This window comes from Anopheles coluzzii, chromosome 2 (genome assembly GCF_943734685.1).
Source record: "Anopheles coluzzii chromosome 2, AcolN3, whole genome shotgun sequence".
NCBI lineage: Eukaryota > Metazoa > Arthropoda > Insecta > Diptera > Culicidae > Anopheles > Anopheles coluzzii.
The window spans coordinates 23447533-23464273 of record NC_064670.1 but is presented as its reverse complement, the minus strand read 5'-3'; the positions used below and the strand labels follow the sequence as shown (position 1 = coordinate 23464273).

General features: G+C 51.2%; 1 protein-coding gene across 2 annotated transcripts; it reads right to left on the bottom strand.

The window, feature by feature from the left end:
- Window positions 1-12: 12 nt before the first annotated feature.
- LOC120953805 (inactive rhomboid protein 1-like) lies at window positions 13-15529 on the bottom strand. 2 transcript variants are annotated; one of them, XM_049606587.1, is made up of 8 exons: window positions 15344-15529; window positions 11448-13023; window positions 5990-8951; window positions 4840-5064; window positions 4425-4766; window positions 4090-4344; window positions 3024-3281; window positions 13-2941 (listed from the first exon to the last, which is right to left on the bottom strand). In XM_049606587.1, exons 2-8 carry the CDS (start codon window positions 12209-12211, stop codon window positions 2384-2386), a joined length of 5364 nt encoding a protein of 1787 aa, XP_049462544.1. In that variant the 5' UTR covers window positions 12212-13023; window positions 15344-15529; the 3' UTR covers window positions 13-2383. The 2 variants fall into 2 exon arrangements, with proteins under 2 accessions (XP_049462544.1, XP_040230001.2); XM_040374067.2 differs by having other exon boundaries at window positions 15356-15529.
- Window positions 15530-16741: the final 1212 nt, after the last annotated feature.

The following is a 16741-nucleotide window of genomic DNA, read 5'->3' as shown; positions in this document are numbered from 1 at the left end:
TTGTGTTTTTTTTTTAAATCGAAATAGAGGTTTTATTATTAGAATTTACTTACATAAGATTTCTTGTTCTTGTGTGTGTTTGTGTGTGTCTATGTTTTAACCGTTTTGTTTGGGTTTTAAACTTCTTCAACTGACTTTCGGTTCGTGCTTTCCTCATTTAGCGACCCTCAGCCCAACGGCTCAGCCGAAGCTGCTGGTTCTCTTTCGCAGTAATGCCCTTCCCTTAGGGTTAATGCCACCACTCACTTTACACTAAAGTTTATTGATAAGTTCTAGAGTTCTTTGGGTGCATGTTTGTATTCGGGGTGTTGTTGTTGTTGCTTTCTCTTCTCTTCTTCCTCCAGTTATTATCCACTCGAAAGTTCATCTGCAATCTCTCTACGGTGTCCCCACTTAAACGGTTTGTTAGAAGGTGTATTGGAACGTTTGTGTGTGTGTGTGTGTGTTGGTTTTATCAATTACTTTGCTTTTGCTTGTGTGTGTGTGTGTGTGTGTGTTTACTGTGAATGTGTACCGTTGTCGTCCATTTCCTCTTCGGGGGGTTTCCTGCGTTTTTTTTTTGCTCTTTTGTTTCGTTCATTATTTTCCTTTTCATTTTCACTAACTGAGGGGACAATTCTAAGAATTGGGGTATCGCTTATCTAGAGTGTTATTACAATACGGTTTTGCCTAGATTGTGTGTGTTTGTTTTCTTGCTTTGTGTATCTGTTCGCTTCTTATTTAGTTTGCTGTTCGCTTTCTGTGGTTTTTTTGTTTTATGGGTGTCTGTGTGTTTTTGTTTGTTTGTCTTCTCTTCTTTCTTTTCGTTATTAATTGTGTATATTTTAGCTCTTTTTCTTCGTTTTTTGTTTTTGTGTTTCTTTTTTTCTCTCTTTCTCTCTCTTTTTCATCGGGTTCTTTCTTTGTTTTTCTATTCCTCTGTACTGGATAATGTTTGCTAATGTGTTTTATTACTAGATTACGGGCTTGATTAGCGGGCATTCGAAAAAACTCCGTCTCGGCCTTCCAGTCCACTTCCATCCCACGGCGGTAGTGTCGGGCGCATGACGGGGATTTATCTTTTTTCCTCCTTTTTTCATAAATTTGTTACACCCAGACGCGTCTTGCAGCATGGGTTTTTTTTTGTTGTTGTCATACTTTCATAAATGCTACAGTTTTGTTTTGTTTTGTTTTTTTCTTATTTTATGTTTACGTGTTATCCCGCCATCAACTACAGAGTTTGCCACACGTTTGCTCCTCTTTGCTTCACTGTACGCAAGCAAACAGGCGGCCGCTTCGCGCGGCCAAAACCGGAACACGGACTGAACTGGATGTATGAAAATGGTCGGACAAAGTAAAGGATGAGATATGTGTATGCCAAACAAAAAGAAAAAGAAAAAGCGAAGCATAAACGCAGATAACAGTAACAATTAAGTGTGTTAATAACGCACAATCCAGTTCAACAAGGGCGTATATGACTTTTAAACAAATGGAAAAAGGAACCAAGTGTCTAACCTTTCTCGCTACTAACTGATTTCCCCCTTTTTCCGTCTCGTTTGTGGTACAAAACGTCTAAACGCAACATACACTGTCCCAACAACCCAGGCCCGGCAAGGGACGGAAATGGGCAGCTTTAAACCGAAAGCTTGGGAGCAGCAAGATCCCTTTACTTTCGTCTGTTTTGGGCGCTTTCTTGTTTTGATTCGTTAGCTATGCTGGCGATGAGTATTACTTAAAGTAACTATATTCATGTACGTGTTAGTGATGATGATGCGGGTATATGGATATAATTAGAGGTGATAATACGCTACGAACGATTGATAAGAATGATACGATGATGATGATGATGATGATTGTTGGAGCCGTGTGTGTTGATTGGTCATGATTCACAATTCCGCGTACTTCGTGTTTGGTTTGTTCTGTTTTGCAAACTTGCACCTCGCGTTCAACGTTCGCAGTCGCAGTGAAATTGCACATTTTTTGCACATGTGTGTTGTAACAATATGGGTCACTTTTTCTTCCTCTTCTTCTTATGTGTGTTTTTTGCAGTGAGAGCTTTCGAAGGGGGGGTTGGTGAAAGAGCTCACCTGCCTAAATGGGACGCACCTTAACTCCCACTACTAACCCGCGGGCCGTTTTGTCTTTCTTGCTTTGGATCACAATGAGTTGCTGCTGCTGCTGCTTACATATGGGGGAAAACAAATGTCCTTACCCTGTGTTCTTCTACGTTTCCTACGATTTGCACATTCCTCCATTTTTTTAAAAAAGAAGAAGAAGAAGAAATAGAAGCTCAATGCAGCACAAACTGATACACTATCTGAAAGTCGTCCACATCGTACAGCACGAGCAGCACGAGCAGTACGAAGCACAGCTCGAGCGCGGTGAAGAGCAGAAAACATCGCCGTCATGCATTCGTGTCCGTCTGGCGCGGCTGCCTCACCACGCACTGGCCCTTCTCGCACAGGCTGATCGTTTTCAGCAGATTGTTGCCGGCCGAGCTGCCGCGGCCCGATCCACCGGCACCACCAACATTCCGATTCGGAGGACCGCCAGTCCCACCACCACCACCACCGGCAGTGTAATCGTGATGATTGTGCATTACATTGCCACCGCCGCCGCCGCCGGAAGATTTGTAATTGTTGTTGTACGTACCGATAATATGATTTCCACCATTGCCACCACCACCACCACCAATGCCCGATCCGTGCGCATGGTTGTGCTGGCCCCCGCCCGGTGTATGGCCACCGGTGGGAGCGCCACCGCCACCGAGCGGATTGTAGTTGTTGTACCCATCGTACAGGCTGTAATGGTCGTGGTAGCCGTGGCCCGCGTTCGGGTCCAGCAGCTGGTTGCCGTCGATAAAGTTGAGCGACTCGAACAGCGTCGGGAAGGCGTAGAAAATGATGAACATGACCGCGTACAGCACAAACTGTAGCGTCACGCACGTCCAGATGAGGTTGATCTGGGGTTGGATGGAGTAATGAAAGCCTCCGGGTTAATTTCGACCCCTTGGTTTTGTGTTAAAATCTTGTGTGAAAGCTTACCTTACTCTTACGACTATGTTTCGTTACGTTCACAAATGGTACAAATGCTAGCGTGAGCGCTATACCGGTCAGCAGGCCGGCGATCAGCCCGGTAAAGTTCTGCTGCAGTGGCAGTGTCCCCAGCCCGAACAGGGTGCAGCCGAGGGTAAGCAATTTGATCATAGCTAGGTGTGGTTTTTTCAAGCTCTTCCAGTGGCACAGTACGAGCTGCAGCATCAGCGATGCCAGCACGCCCGCAATTGACGGTAGCGGTCCGACCTTTGCAGGCAGAGTGAAAGAGCAATAATACAATGGACATTAGAGATGAGGGCGAGTTTTTTTTGCACCTTTGACCCTATTTTTGTAACTCAATTTATGGAGGTTTTAGGCACACTGCTTGAGGGAGTTGTATATGAAACGAGTTAGTCAAAAGTCGCGTCAGAGAGTGAGTTAAGTGCCCAAAGAGTGGGCGAGTTGAATTTCAAAAGAGTGAGCTACTACTCACAGGGAGTGAGTGCTAACTCACAAAAGAGTGTCTCCAGTCAACATAGAGAGTAAATGAGTTATATCGGAAAGTAGTGAGTTACTAGTTGATACAAGTGAGTGAACTGAATCCTAAAAGAAAGTATTTCTAGAGGGGTCAGGAAGGAAGTGAGTTAAATCCCAAAAGAGTGAGTGTGTTGAATTCCAAAAGAGTGCGTCAAAGAGCCATCACAGAGATTGAGTAAGTTGAGTTGCGAAGACGGTACAGAGAATGAGCGAGTTAAAACCCAAAGGAGTTAGCCGGCCAGAGCAGCCATGTCCATGCTCTGGCTGAATATCTAATCAACAGAGAAGAGTACGTGAGTTAAACCGAGTGAAAGTTAAAAAGAGTGAATTTCTAGCCATCGCAGAGAGTAAATGAGTTGAGTCCGAAGAGTGAGTGAGTTGAGTCGCAAAAGATGTAGTAAAAGATTTTTATCTTTGAAGAGTGACTTAAAGCCCCCATATTCACTCTTCTACTCCGATTCAAATCGCTTACAACAGTGTGTACTCTTATTAGAAGACACCGGGGGGGGGGGGGGGGGAACAGCAGATGTTACATTACCTCCGCCTTGTACGGCACAAAGATGGCGCTCGTCAGATTCCCGGCAATGCCCGACCCAATGTACAGGATGGCCGTGCGCAGCGGCCCGATCAGGCGCTCCAGATCGGCCAACAGCAGATGCTGGAAGGCGACACTGACGATCAGATGGATGAGTCCGGCGTGCAGCAGAAGCGACGTGAAGAGCCGATAGAACTGGTCCGGGTAGTCGACGGCCATGAAATGGAACATGCCGCACACATCGTTCAAGCACGAGACCTGCGGGCAAGAGCAAGTGAGTGAGTGAGTGAAGAGTGTTCTGACACAGCACAGCGAGACACAGCACCATCGGCACTTACCTGCGAGCAAAGGGACGCCTCCTCGTGAAAGTACCCGTGCACAAAATCACAGTATTCTCTGGTCGTGATGCGGCACTCGCCGTACACGCCGATGCAGCACGGGTGGCCAATCACCTCGCACACCATGTGTTCGGCGGTGTGATCCTTGAAGCGGAACCGCTGCGACAGCTGGTTGTTCTTCCGGCAGATCGGCCACTTGGTGATGTCGTCCGGCCACTCGTGCGGTGCGATCGAGGCTGGAGCGTCGCAGTACTTGGGGTCGAGCCCGCAGACACTGCCGGAGATGCGGCCGCCCGGGCCAGATTCGCCCGGCGACCACTTCTTCCACGTGGCGATCGTTTTCTGTATGCGCGAAACATGGGAAGCGATCGTTAGGAGTCGGTGGAGGAAAGCACTACCGTTTTGCATGACTTACCGAGGGCCAACCCCGGATGGAGCAGTCCGCCTGAGAGCTCTGCACGCAGCCAGAATCGTCGTTCCGTATGCAGCAGGCCGTTTCCCGCTCGTGCTTGCGGGTCCGCGACACCACGTCCAGTATCTTGGTGTCGCGCCGCATGCACGCCCCGTACTTGGCGCCGAGATGTATCAGGTCCGCGCTCCGCAGTCCGATCCAAATGTTGCGCGGTTCCTGATGGTGTACCTGGTGGGAAGAACGGGACGGGGAACAAAATCGTGTGTGTGAATGAAAGGGGGAACCCCTGCTCAGTAGCGTACGTTGATTCAGAGTGAACGAGCTGAAATGGTGAGCTGAGTTCTTTAGTTCATTTTCGAAGAGTCAAAACTATGGTGAGTGAGTGGCTAGTGAGTGTAGATATCACTCAGATCTCGAATAAAGTATCTAAATTCATATTTAATGAGCTGTGCTTAGGTTAAGAATTAAGTAGAGGTAAAGATTTATCTCTAGAAAGAGTTCAATAGCTCACTTTGAGCGTAATGCTAGTCGGAGTGGAAAATCGATATCACGCAGTTGCGGTGATCCAACTCTCCGAAGAGTTATTTAAACTCGCAAGTTATTAAAATCACTGTGAATAATAAATCAAAAATCGAGTTTTAACTCTTAAAAGAGTTTTCTTTTGTGCAAAAGAGTTGAAACTCACAAATGAGTTTATTCGCCGTGAAGGAAAAACTAGTGGTCTTAAAGAGTGGAAATCGCACTCATCGAAATATAACTTTTGAAAGAGTTATCTAACTCATAAATGATTAAATGTGAGTGAGTTACTAGTCGGTGTGGAAAGTTTCTTTGATAGAGTTGTAACTCTCGAAAGAGTTAGCGAATGAGTTCACATAAAAAGGCTGAGTTCTAGAGAAAGCACTCAAACTCACAAATGATTGAGTTACCAGTTGGTATGGACATCACTCATTGAGATTCTTTTTAACTCTTTTTAACTCTTTTTTGAGAAGAGTCTTTTTAACTTAAAGTGGATTTAATTCAAATGTAAGTGAGTTACTAGTGTTCGCAAAGAGTTGAATCGAGCTATGGGCGATATAAACTCTTCACAGTGATTTCATTCAACTCGTTCACTCATTCCAACGCGCAACGGGCTAAAAACACAACAATTTCATACCTGCTGCAAGCTTAAGCTCGTGACGAGCACCTGAGCCGACCGGTACTCCATACCGAGCCCGATCGGACCGAAGCCGTAGCAGATCAGCGACAGGATCATCACCACGATCTGCACCGTGTTGATCCAGTAGGTGAAGAACGGCCGATAGTCGTACCGCTCGTCGAGCAGGTTCGGCCGCAGCAGCTTCACCCGGTTGCGCACCGGCCGCAGCGAGTTGTCCAGCACACCGTCCAGGATGTGGGACGAGATGCGCTGTCCGTAGATTCCGCCAGCCGCACCGTGGCCAGCCTGCTCCTGCAGTACCGCTCCTTGCTGGCCCTGCTGACCGGCCTGAGCCGCTGCCGCCTGTTGCTGCTGCTGCTGCTGCTGCTGCTGCTGGTGGTGATGGTGCAGTTCCGCCGATTTGGTTCGCCACCCGTTAATGATCCCACTGCCCGTCGCCCGATCCCCGTCCGACACGAACAGCTGGCGGGAGTTGTCGTGCACCTGCTGCAGCTGCTGGCCGCCCGCCCGCTCCACCGGTCCGATCTGTGCCGTCGGTGTGTCGAAAAATGCTTCCCCGTCCTGCAGCGGAGCCAACCCGTCACAGTGCACCTCCGACCCGTCGGCCCCATCCGTCCCCGTCAGCTCAACGTGGGCCGGCGCAAAGCTACGCGACCACTGGTGCTGTGTGCGCAGCCGCCGCCGCGTAATGCTCTGCACCAGGAAGCGCAACCCGCTGCAAATGACCGCCGGTACGGAGGGTTTCCGCTCCGCCCGTATCAGATACACGTCCCCGCCCTGCCGGTCCTGGGCGGAGGCGTAGTGCGGGTTGGCACGCTGCCGCCTGCTCAGCTCCGTTTCCCGCTCGTCCTGGCTCTGGGCGGGCAGTATGTCGGGCCGGTCGGACGGTGGCAACGGTGCGCCCGGCTGATGCCCATGGTGATGGTGATGGTGATGGTGGTGAGGATGGTGATGCGCCCCGCCATCCCCAGGATGACCCGGCCCAACCATGACCTCGCGCCCATCGTAATCGTCGCGCAGCGAGCCGAACCGGCGGCAGGCGAACCGCCGCTGCCGGTCCTCCCACTTGGTCCGCTCGTACTCCTCGTCCTGGATCGGCACGCCGAAGAATTTGGCCGTCTCGCGCCGCACGTACTCCTTGGCGCGCTGCTTGCACGACAGATTGCTCTGCGGGATGCGCAGCAGCTGCGCATTGCTGCTGCGCTGCAGCGTGGAAGCGGGCGAATCGTTCAGCGATCCGGCGGCATGCTGCGGCGGTGGCGGTAGCACGTGCGCAGCCATGGCGTACGGTACGCAGGCCGGCGAGGACGACATCGGTTGCTGGGAGGACATCATGAGGGTCGGTGGTGGCGGTACGGCCGGTGCTGTCGGTTGTGGCGAGGGGACCGGCGCTGCCGGTAGGTGCTGCGACGCGTGTGGCTCCGCGGGGCTGGTCAGTTGCTGTGGCGGTGGTACGGATTGCTGTTGCTGCGAGGGTTGGCTGGCTGGTTGCGGCATTACGGGCGTGCCGGACGCACTAGACGCGGTCGGCGGCTGCAGGGAGGAAGCTGATGGTGGTGGTGGTTGTTGCTGTGGTGCCACCGCTTGCTGCTGGTTTGCAGTGGGACCACCCACCTGGGATGGGAGCGGTTGCTGTAGGGCGTACTGTTGCTGCATCAACAACGATCGGCTGCTGCTGGCACTGAGCAGACTTTCCATCGACGGTGGCTCGTTCCTCGCCGGGCCCGACTGGCCAAACTGATGCTTGGCCGCGTTCCGGGGGATCGTAGCGCCACCGTCCAGGGGGGACGCGCCTACCCCACCCTCCGTGTCGTACGTCTGGGAGTGTTGCGATTGTGCGATTGTGGCTTGAACTTGCGGTGGAAGGTGCTGCTGTTGCGCTTGCTGGCCATACTGTGCTGCAAGCAGATGGTGCTGGTGCTGTGCGTGGGGTGACGACACGATCCCACCGCCGGCCGCCGCTGGTGGCTGGGGTGAGGTGAGTGAGGCCGGGCTGGCCGGCACCGAGTGGCAACCGCCCTCCGGCAGGCCCCCGTTCGGCGGCGGACTGATCGGTCCGGTCGTTTGCGTCGTCTGGTGGACGCCGGTCGTGCGCCGCAGTGTGCTGCAGTGCAGACAGGAGGCGCTGCCCCCGTTCGAGCCCGCGTTCGGCTCGCTCATCACGCTGACCGGGGTCGACACGCGGTAGCTAGCGGCCCGCGGCTGGTCCAAAAACTCGGCCGACGACGTGCGGGACATGCGGTAGCCGTTGCTGGTGCTGCTGCTGACGCTCAGGCCACCAACTCCACCGACGCTGGAGGATCCTTGCGAGTGGCGGCTGCTGCTGCGCGACACATGGCCCGCCCCGTGGGGCAGTGTCGAGGTGCTGTGCGCTGTTGGCGGTGGCGCTGCCCCATTAGTACTTCCCGGGCACTTGGGCGGTCGAACACGGGCTGGCGGTGTGCTGAGGCTGCCGCTGCCGTTGCTGCTGGCGGCCATCGGTGTGCTGCTGCTGCTGCTGCTGGTGCCGTAATGGTGGTCGGGCGTTTCGAAACCCTTCGGCGGCGATATGGTGGTCGGTTCGGGGCCACTGCTGCTCCCCGCTCCGCTCTTGACGCGAAACCCGTACGGCAGTGTGCTGCTGGCGCCCGCGTACCCATACGGCTGCGAAGGAGTGGGGTGCGCGTTCGATGGGCCACCGGGACGATGGGAACCGGCCAGATGCAGCCCAGCGCCCTGGCCGAGCAGGGCGCTCATCATGAGGGCTTGCGTTTTGGCGTTCGTGGGGCCGGCGCCGGACAGCGGCGGATAGGGTGACTCCTGGGGCGGTGGCGTCGGCACGTACCGCTTGATCGGCGTGTGCACGTTCGAGCCGAGGTAGCCGTAGGTGTCGGCGCCGAGAAAGTGGGCCGGCGGCGGTACGTACCGGTCGCACTGCGGCGAAATGTCCCGATAGTTCTCCGTCAAGCTGTGCCGGTACCTGCAAACAGTGCGGGATGGGTTTTGGGTGATGGAGGGAAAGAGACAGAAAATTGCATTAGTAGTGTGTGGGTGTGTGAGTGGGAGCTATCGCTGGATGGTGGGCGGCTACATTAATGGTGTTGTGAGATATGAGTGTGTGTGTATAAGGTAAGATATCGATGGCGTACAATTTAACCTACTACTGCTAGAGCTTAACCCAACAAGATGATGGCGAATACACATCAAAACATAAATAAAAAGATACTCGGCCGTATCGGGGAGCTCGTTCGTTGAAGAACGTTCGCCGCTCATGTGTGGACAGGGTTGTATCACTAGATTGGGCAGTACAAAACCGGTTTTCTAATTTTTGATCATAGAGGAGCTATGAAATGAGTGAAAATGAGCGTCGCGGCGAACGTTCCCGGGAACGAACGAGCTCCCCGATACGGCCGTTAATCAGGCTCGAAAGCCTGTTATAGGGCCGGCATATCCGCGTAGGACGTTACGTCAAATAGAAGAATAGAACATACATGATGTAAAAAAAGTGTAACAATTAATAGATTTTTGCTTCCATCCTCGCCAACTTTCACACTAATTACAACATAAACGCAAAATCAATTTAAATTGGCAACATAACAAGTAGTGTATGTAATTTTAGTGACTATTCCACTAAACAGATCCTCCCTAGAGTACAGTGAAACGGCTTCTAAACCAAATGAACAGACAGGAATTAAAGAGTGCTGATAGCTTATGCTTAAACTACTCTATCTCATCCTGATCCTATCACAAACGCTAGTATTAGGACATGTTCTGGGCGAGGAAACCAGTCATAGAACCGATACTGAACCCATACCAGTCAAGGAATTGATTCTACTTTATGTCGTTCTAAAAACTACCGCATTTTAGTGTGCATTACGACCCCCTTTTAGGTCGAAAATTACCAAAATCAGATTAAGTGGGGTTGTTGTGCATGGGTAGTATTAAAAAAATTGTATTACACCTGAGAAATTATTCGTTAATATACAAAGATAGTCTTGTGAATGGGTATCGACAAAGAAAATACTGGAAAAACTGATCATCCGGGGGGGTCGTTATACAACCTTAAATGCGGTATATCCTGATCTGTCACAATCATTGAACGGATCCCGAGCCTGTCCCTTTGTAGGACCTAAATACAATAACTACTCCCATCGAGTAACTGACTGCGTAACGATAGTGGAAGGAGTTTTTTTTTTAAATCAACCATACAAATTTAGCTATTGAAGTATCGAAAACAGCTCCAAATGTCATGCGAATTTCTCTCTACTAGAACTCGTTTGTAGAATTTTGTAAAGTGATTATGTGCAATATAATAAAAAAACAAAGCTCCGTGGTGCAGCTGTTAACTCGCAATACATAACAACATTCCCGTCCTGGGTTCAAGCCTCCCATGGACTTGACCAGTCTCCTCATTAGCAATGAGTAACTATATGGCTGCTATCTGCTATTCAACAGATCTCGAAAACCTGCATAAGCCGACATATGACAGCGTAGGACGTATTACGCCAAATAGAAGAAGAAGTAACAAGTATCCGTTGCTACCCTTTTTAATTTCGCGCAACAACCGTAGTCGGTCTAGGTCTACCTTCACCATTACAAGGTTTTCCAGGGGTTCTCATAGTTGTGGGACACTTCCTTGACTCTTTCTTATAGGAAGTGAACTTCATATGTTGCAAATTGAACTCTGTGTCACCGTTTCAGGCTCCTTAGAAATTCCTATTGGATTTGTCCAACAAGAGTTCTGTAGAGTCCAATTTTCATTTCAGTTCATTTCGTGTAAGAAAGAGTCAATACATTGTCCCATAGCTATGAGAACTCCTGGAAACCCTGTAATGGGTTAATTAATGGGAACTAGTTACTATCTGCTAATAAATGCATTCCATGTCCATGTCGAAGCCATGTACATGAAACAAATTACTCTTACTAGTTGCACTGACTAGTAACAGCTTACAACAGTTATTTATGTTATTTGCTTTAACTCAATTTTAATCCTTGCAATATAAAACATCACTTTTCGTTTAGTTTTTGAGCACTAGAATTCACACGTCTAGTTGGTTGAAAGTCTCATTTTTTCGCATTGTTCATGTCTTGTGTTCCGCCGGCTTCTTCGCCACTCCGCGGAAGACATCCTTGGGGGAAACCCCTTGCTTGCTGAATAAAGGATGCGCAGTTTGTACCAGTACTCTATTACCCGATCGCCCTACACCTGACATTCAGGTGCAGGCGACCAGACACAAAGAACCGGTACTCCAGCTAATCAGTTGCAGCTCCCGCACCCCAAAACGGTCCCGTCCCTAGGCAACCCTTACGGCCAAATGGTCAGAGCACTTGGAATGGTACATAAATCGATTCGCGCCACCGCTTTTCGGAGAAGCAATTAATCCCAATAACATGCTCTCCTTGCCCCACTTCCCCACGCCAATAGTTGTGTGTGTGAGAGAGTGTGAGAGTGGGTGTTGGCCGCAGCATCACGTACCTGATGTTCGAGGGGCTCGCGGTACGGCGCTGGATCGTGCCGTAGTGCCGGCCACTGTCGGTGCCGTAATGATGGCCGCCGGCCGGCCCGGGCGCTGGCAGTCCCATCACGTAGTGGTCGTTGCTCGGTGCCGGCGACGGTGGCTGCAGGCAGGCCGTGCTGAGCGGATCGTCCAGCGCACCGAACCGGTCCGTGCTGCCGTGCCGATCGATCAGCAGCCCGCCGACACTGCCCCGGCCCAGTGTCGCGGTCTCTCCCCGCAGTGCATGTTGTTGCTGATGCTGCTGCTGCTGCTGCGGATGCGACGGTTCGATGTAGCGCTGTGCCGAGTGCCCGCTGCCGATCGAGACGGTGTCGGCCATGTCGTGGTAATTGACTGCCGACGGTGGCAATGCCAGCGTCGGCTGCTGCTGCTGCTGTGAGCCGTAGTGGTTGTGGCCGTACGATGCCCGCCGGCCGGAACTGGCCGAGCGGAGCGTCCCACTGGCCGCCGCACCAGCGTACCATGCTGCCAGTGTGTGTGGTTGGGAGGCGGGTTGGGATTGGTGCTGCTGCTGCTGCTGCTGCTGCTGCTGAAGCAACTTCGCATGATGCGATTGCTGCGATTGGTGTGCATGGTTACGATGGTGTGACGATGACTGTTGCTGCTGCTGCTGCTGCTGCTGGGCTTGTTGGTGATGGTGATGGGACAGCTCCTTGGCGAGCTGCGGGGGCAGATGATGGTGGATGCCGGCGGCGTGGCCGTACTCCGCACCGGTCTCCATCGGGTTGAGCTGGCCGCCCGCCGCGTCTACCGGCTCCCGCTATAGGGGCGTCGTACGGCGCGCCGCACTCGGTCTTTCCGCCGCCGTCGCCTTTCGCTGTTGTGGCATCGTGGTGCGTGGTTCCGCTCCCGTGCGACTCCTTCCACCTTGAAGGCCTTTTTCGCTCTCCCACTCCCACACACTCTCTATCTTTGTCTCCTTCTCCGCGGTTCTCGTGCGTGCTAACGCGTTCGACTTTACGCCCTATTCCCTTTAATGCGTTGGTTGCTCGTGCCTGCGTGCCTGCGTGTCTGTGTGTGTTTATGTTTCGCGTGCTAATTCACGGTTGAGAGCGTTTTCCACACCACACACTCACGCGCGCACTCGCTCACTCGGGCGGGTTGCTTCGACCAATTTGCTATAAGCTCGCTTTCGCCCTTTGTTCCGTGTACGAACGATACAGCCAACCTTCGGCTTGCCGTGTTCCTTCACTGAAATAAGGCGCTGCTGATGGAGAAAATCAATCCACCGATGGTGTAGCTGTGTGTGTGTGTATGCGTGTGTCCTCTAGACAACAGGGTGACCGAGGGTAACAACAGCTTTCTGGCGCTGCGCTAACAATCGACGGCTTTGATGTGCTGCCAGCTTCTCACCGTGGTTCAACGCGCACCATCATCCTTGCCGGCGCGAGCAGACGTCGTCACTATGACAGCCCCGTTTCGTGTCAGCTAGAAGTTGTTGCAGCTATCGCACCAGCAAAGATGGAGGGCACCACATTCCTGCCAAACACATACTTGCTCCGTCAAACACTTTACCAGCAGCAAACACGACACCTGGGATAAAAATAAACTAACCATCAGTGAACGGGGAAAGCTGTCGTTCGCCTACTGCGTGCCGATGACGATACTGAGGGAAAACGATCAGCCCCGGTGCCGTTGGGTAAAGTCTCCAAAGGACAATTCATCACTCAACGCATATCAACATTCAACGAGTGTCCAGTTTCCAGGGGTTCCGGGTGGGGTTGTAGATAAAAATACATCTCTTTTTGTCGGGTCTACCTTAACGTGGAGCAGAATCGGACAGAAGAACAGTTAACTTCACTTTTGCTACAGCTGCCTTCTACAGTCCTTCGCTGCTCTGTTCGCCATAAAGCGCTTTGTGTGTTTTAGTAAACATCAAAGCAGTCCTTGGAGCACTCGCACCGGTTTTGGGCCCCGGAACCACTGGACCCTGGGCTGTTTTGCAGTAATACACTGTATTTGCTTGCGTACTTTCCGCTCCCCACAACATAATTCTTTTACGACTTCAATTTCATCCCGCACGAGCCGATGCGGGCGTATCTGCTGGTGTTTGGGGGGGGGGGGGGGGGTGAAGGAGAGGCAAAATCATACCTCAAACCTCATCATCACACACTGGTACGTAATTACAGAGCGCACATTCAAGTGAAACCCTACCATTCCCCATCTCCCCCAGTTGATGGGTTGATGTTTTTTTCTCTCTCTCTATTGTGTACTTTGATTTCGCTCCCCCTTTTCCTGTGTGTTTGTGTGAGCTTGTGTGTGTGTGTGTGTGTGTGTGTGTGTGTGTGTGTGTGTGTGTGTGTGTGTGTGTGTGTGTTATTCTATTCCTTAAAAGTCTCTCCTTCGACAGGCCGCAAACACGTACACAATTGAAAGCACACAACCACACAATCACACACAGCTGCATTCCGCTACATGACCATCATCGTCGCGCACGCACACACGCCAATGGACACAAACACACAGATACACATACAGAAGACCTTGCACGTGACACACATGAAATCTTTCACACTCACACAAGCGTAGCAGAAAGCATACTGGGACACACACACACAGATACAGACACACACAGCGAAATACAGAGCGGATCCACTTGATTAATCCTTTATTCAGCGCCTGAAGTACGTCAGCCCCGAAGAAGGGAACAAAATGGAAGGCAAAGGCAAAATTATCCCCCCCTCTCCCCAACCCAAAAAAAAAGAGAAGGGACTTTTTGAACCGTTGTTGTTGTTATCGTTGCTGGTAGATTTTACTTTACACTCTCCCACTCCCCCCCCCCACCTCACCCCCCCTCACCACCTGCTAGCGCTTTTCGTTCCCACCCTGCGTGCGTTACTTCTAAATTACTTCAACTGCATAAGGGAGCGCACGGGCACGCGCGCGCGTCTCTGTGGCTGTGTGTGTGTATAATTGAACGCTGCTACTAACTTGAAAGGGACACGACGCATGAAGTACGGGGACCCTTCTTCCCAAGTTGGGTTACACACTTTAAAAAAAAACCCCATTCGAAAAGCGAATCACTGCTACACCACTATTGAATAATTGGCGAAATCTTGGCGGAGCGAAACAGAGGGAAGGGGGTTGGGTGGAAGGAAGGAAGGCTAGGCGCGGGCCAGGCGATACTGCTGTCAGCGAAAATCCCGGGGACGAAGGTATTTGCAATTTGATGATTAGAATCGATCCAAATGCTGATGACCTTATTCCACGGAAAATGCTACCACCATCAAAGTAGGCGCCTCTCTCCCTCCGAACGGGGTAGGGTCGAAAGGGAGAGGGGGCTTCCGGGAAGAAAGGCAACCTAAACACAGCAGCAGCACCCCGAACGGGAAGCAACGTAGCAAAGGTTGGTGGTGAAATTTTCCAATGTGACGTCGTTTTTAGTCGTTTTTTTGTGTTCTTTCACCAACTTTAAAGCCGTTTTTTTAGATCAAAGTGAAGATTTTCTGCCCTGTGGTGTTGGGTTTGGCACAGCGGGTGTGTGTGTGTTTTTTCACTCTTCCCTTTTTTGGGCACGGGTGTGCCATTGTTTTGACCGTGGAACACACATACACACACACACATACAGGCACACAAACAGCCACAACACCGTCACGGGAGCCAATTTTAACACTGCACCTTCTGCACCTTCTCGGCATTGGAGCTTCCCCCGCAGCCCAACTCACAGTCCGTTTGTTGAAAGGTGACGATGAAAGGGAAGGGGGTAGTGGAGAGAAAGAGAGAGAGAAAACACTTTACGCCCTGTATCCTTGGGGGCTCGAAGAGGATGGGGGTTAAATCCTTCACATTTTGGGCGTTTGAAAATCGTAGCCTTAAAATCATGAACACTGAAACTGAAAATAACAGCACAAACTCAACGAACTACCGGAACAGGCTGATGGTGCACTTTTATTTATAAAGCCTTTTGCCGTTTTCTGCTTTCCGGGGCGCGTTTCGGGTGGCGCTGGAAGAGCTGGTCTGGGACGTCCCTGTACGGTCGCGCGTTCGTACCCGTGGCGCTATTCCGACTGCAAAGCCTTCAACGTCACTTGGTTTTTTCCCATGTTGGCTCTGCAAACACAACGAAACTGTTTTCACAAACACACACACACATACACCGATATAGTTGCTGTACAAGGGTGGTGAGGGAAGGACGGGAATGGTTGCTGTCTTGGTTTCGCACAGTAGGCGAATGATGTGCGCTGTTGGGAATGCGCGAGCTCCAACATTTGCTTTCTCGCTCTCGTACGTACACAAACACACATGTACGTTCCTTTCGTTGCTTCATAGCGTGTAGAGCACAGAAGCGTCTTTGTGTTGGTGGTGGCAGTTACCAGGCAGTACAGGATGGTGGAATGATGAGAAAAGCAGAACTCCATTTCCTTGGAACTACTTCATTCCTAATTTTAACTTTTTTATTATTATTTTTAATTACTTACAGCACTCCTACAACCGTGTTGCCTACAACAGGCAAAATTTACACCCTTCTATTTATCTCGTAAATAGATTAGCAATTTAAAAAATAAGAAACATTGAAAAAAATCTCATCAACTACTGGCATTTTTACAGTAATTCTTCCGTTCGCTCGAGCGAGCGTGTGTCTGTGTGCGCGAACAAAAACAAAACCATCTGTAACGGTTCGGGTGTGTTCTATTACAGCTTTCGTCAACACAACCACCCCCTGAACGAACACACTCGCATACACACACACACACCCACTCATACAGTGAAGGGTTTCATCCCCTAGTAACAAGGATTTGCGCGTTTGGCCTATAAAATTTTGCCATCGCCCAACTGATCCGCACCAGGCACGCGGAAGAAAGGAACACCGAGGACGGGAAGGGACCACGTACCACACCAATACGCACGCACCAGCACCAGTAAACTCTCCCTTTTCAAAACGGGAAAACCAAGCCAAGTTGTGCAAGTGTGCCGTACCAAAGTGGCCACACAAACGTTCGCCGTGGTATTGGTGTGCGCTGCTGCGGTGCAGCTGGGGCTGGGTGTGGATTGTTTTCGAAATATTTCCCCCAAGCCCCCCTCCCCTGTTCTATACCGCCTCCACCACACTCACTCGCTAACTTGCCAAGCTGGCTGTGAGAAAGCTTACCGGTGGCAAAAGCTTTTATGAATTTGGCGAGCTCTACCGTCGAAGCGTGCGATGGGTGCGCATGGTCGTTTTCTGACATGTGGCGATGGAGACGCCTAGTGTTATTGGGATGTATGTGTGTGTGTGTGTGGTATCGGGGCAGTCGTTTGACAGCTGTTTGTT

What these genes read in the sequence shown, in the direction of transcription:
- LOC120953805 (XM_049606587.1), bottom strand. Translation starts at nt 12,211, where the DNA reads ATGGAGACCGGTGCGGAGTACGGCCACGCCGCCGGCATCCACCATCAT. An exon ending in CGAGCTTAAGCTTGCAGCAG is followed by an intron (nt 5,065 to 5,989) that starts GTATGAAATTGT and finishes TCTTCCCACCAG; the next exon opens with GTACACCATCAGGAACCGCG. An exon ending in TTGTGCCGTACAAGGCGGAG is followed by an intron (nt 3,282 to 4,089) that starts GTAATGTAACAT and finishes CTGCCTGCAAAG; the next exon opens with GTCGGACCGCTACCGTCAAT.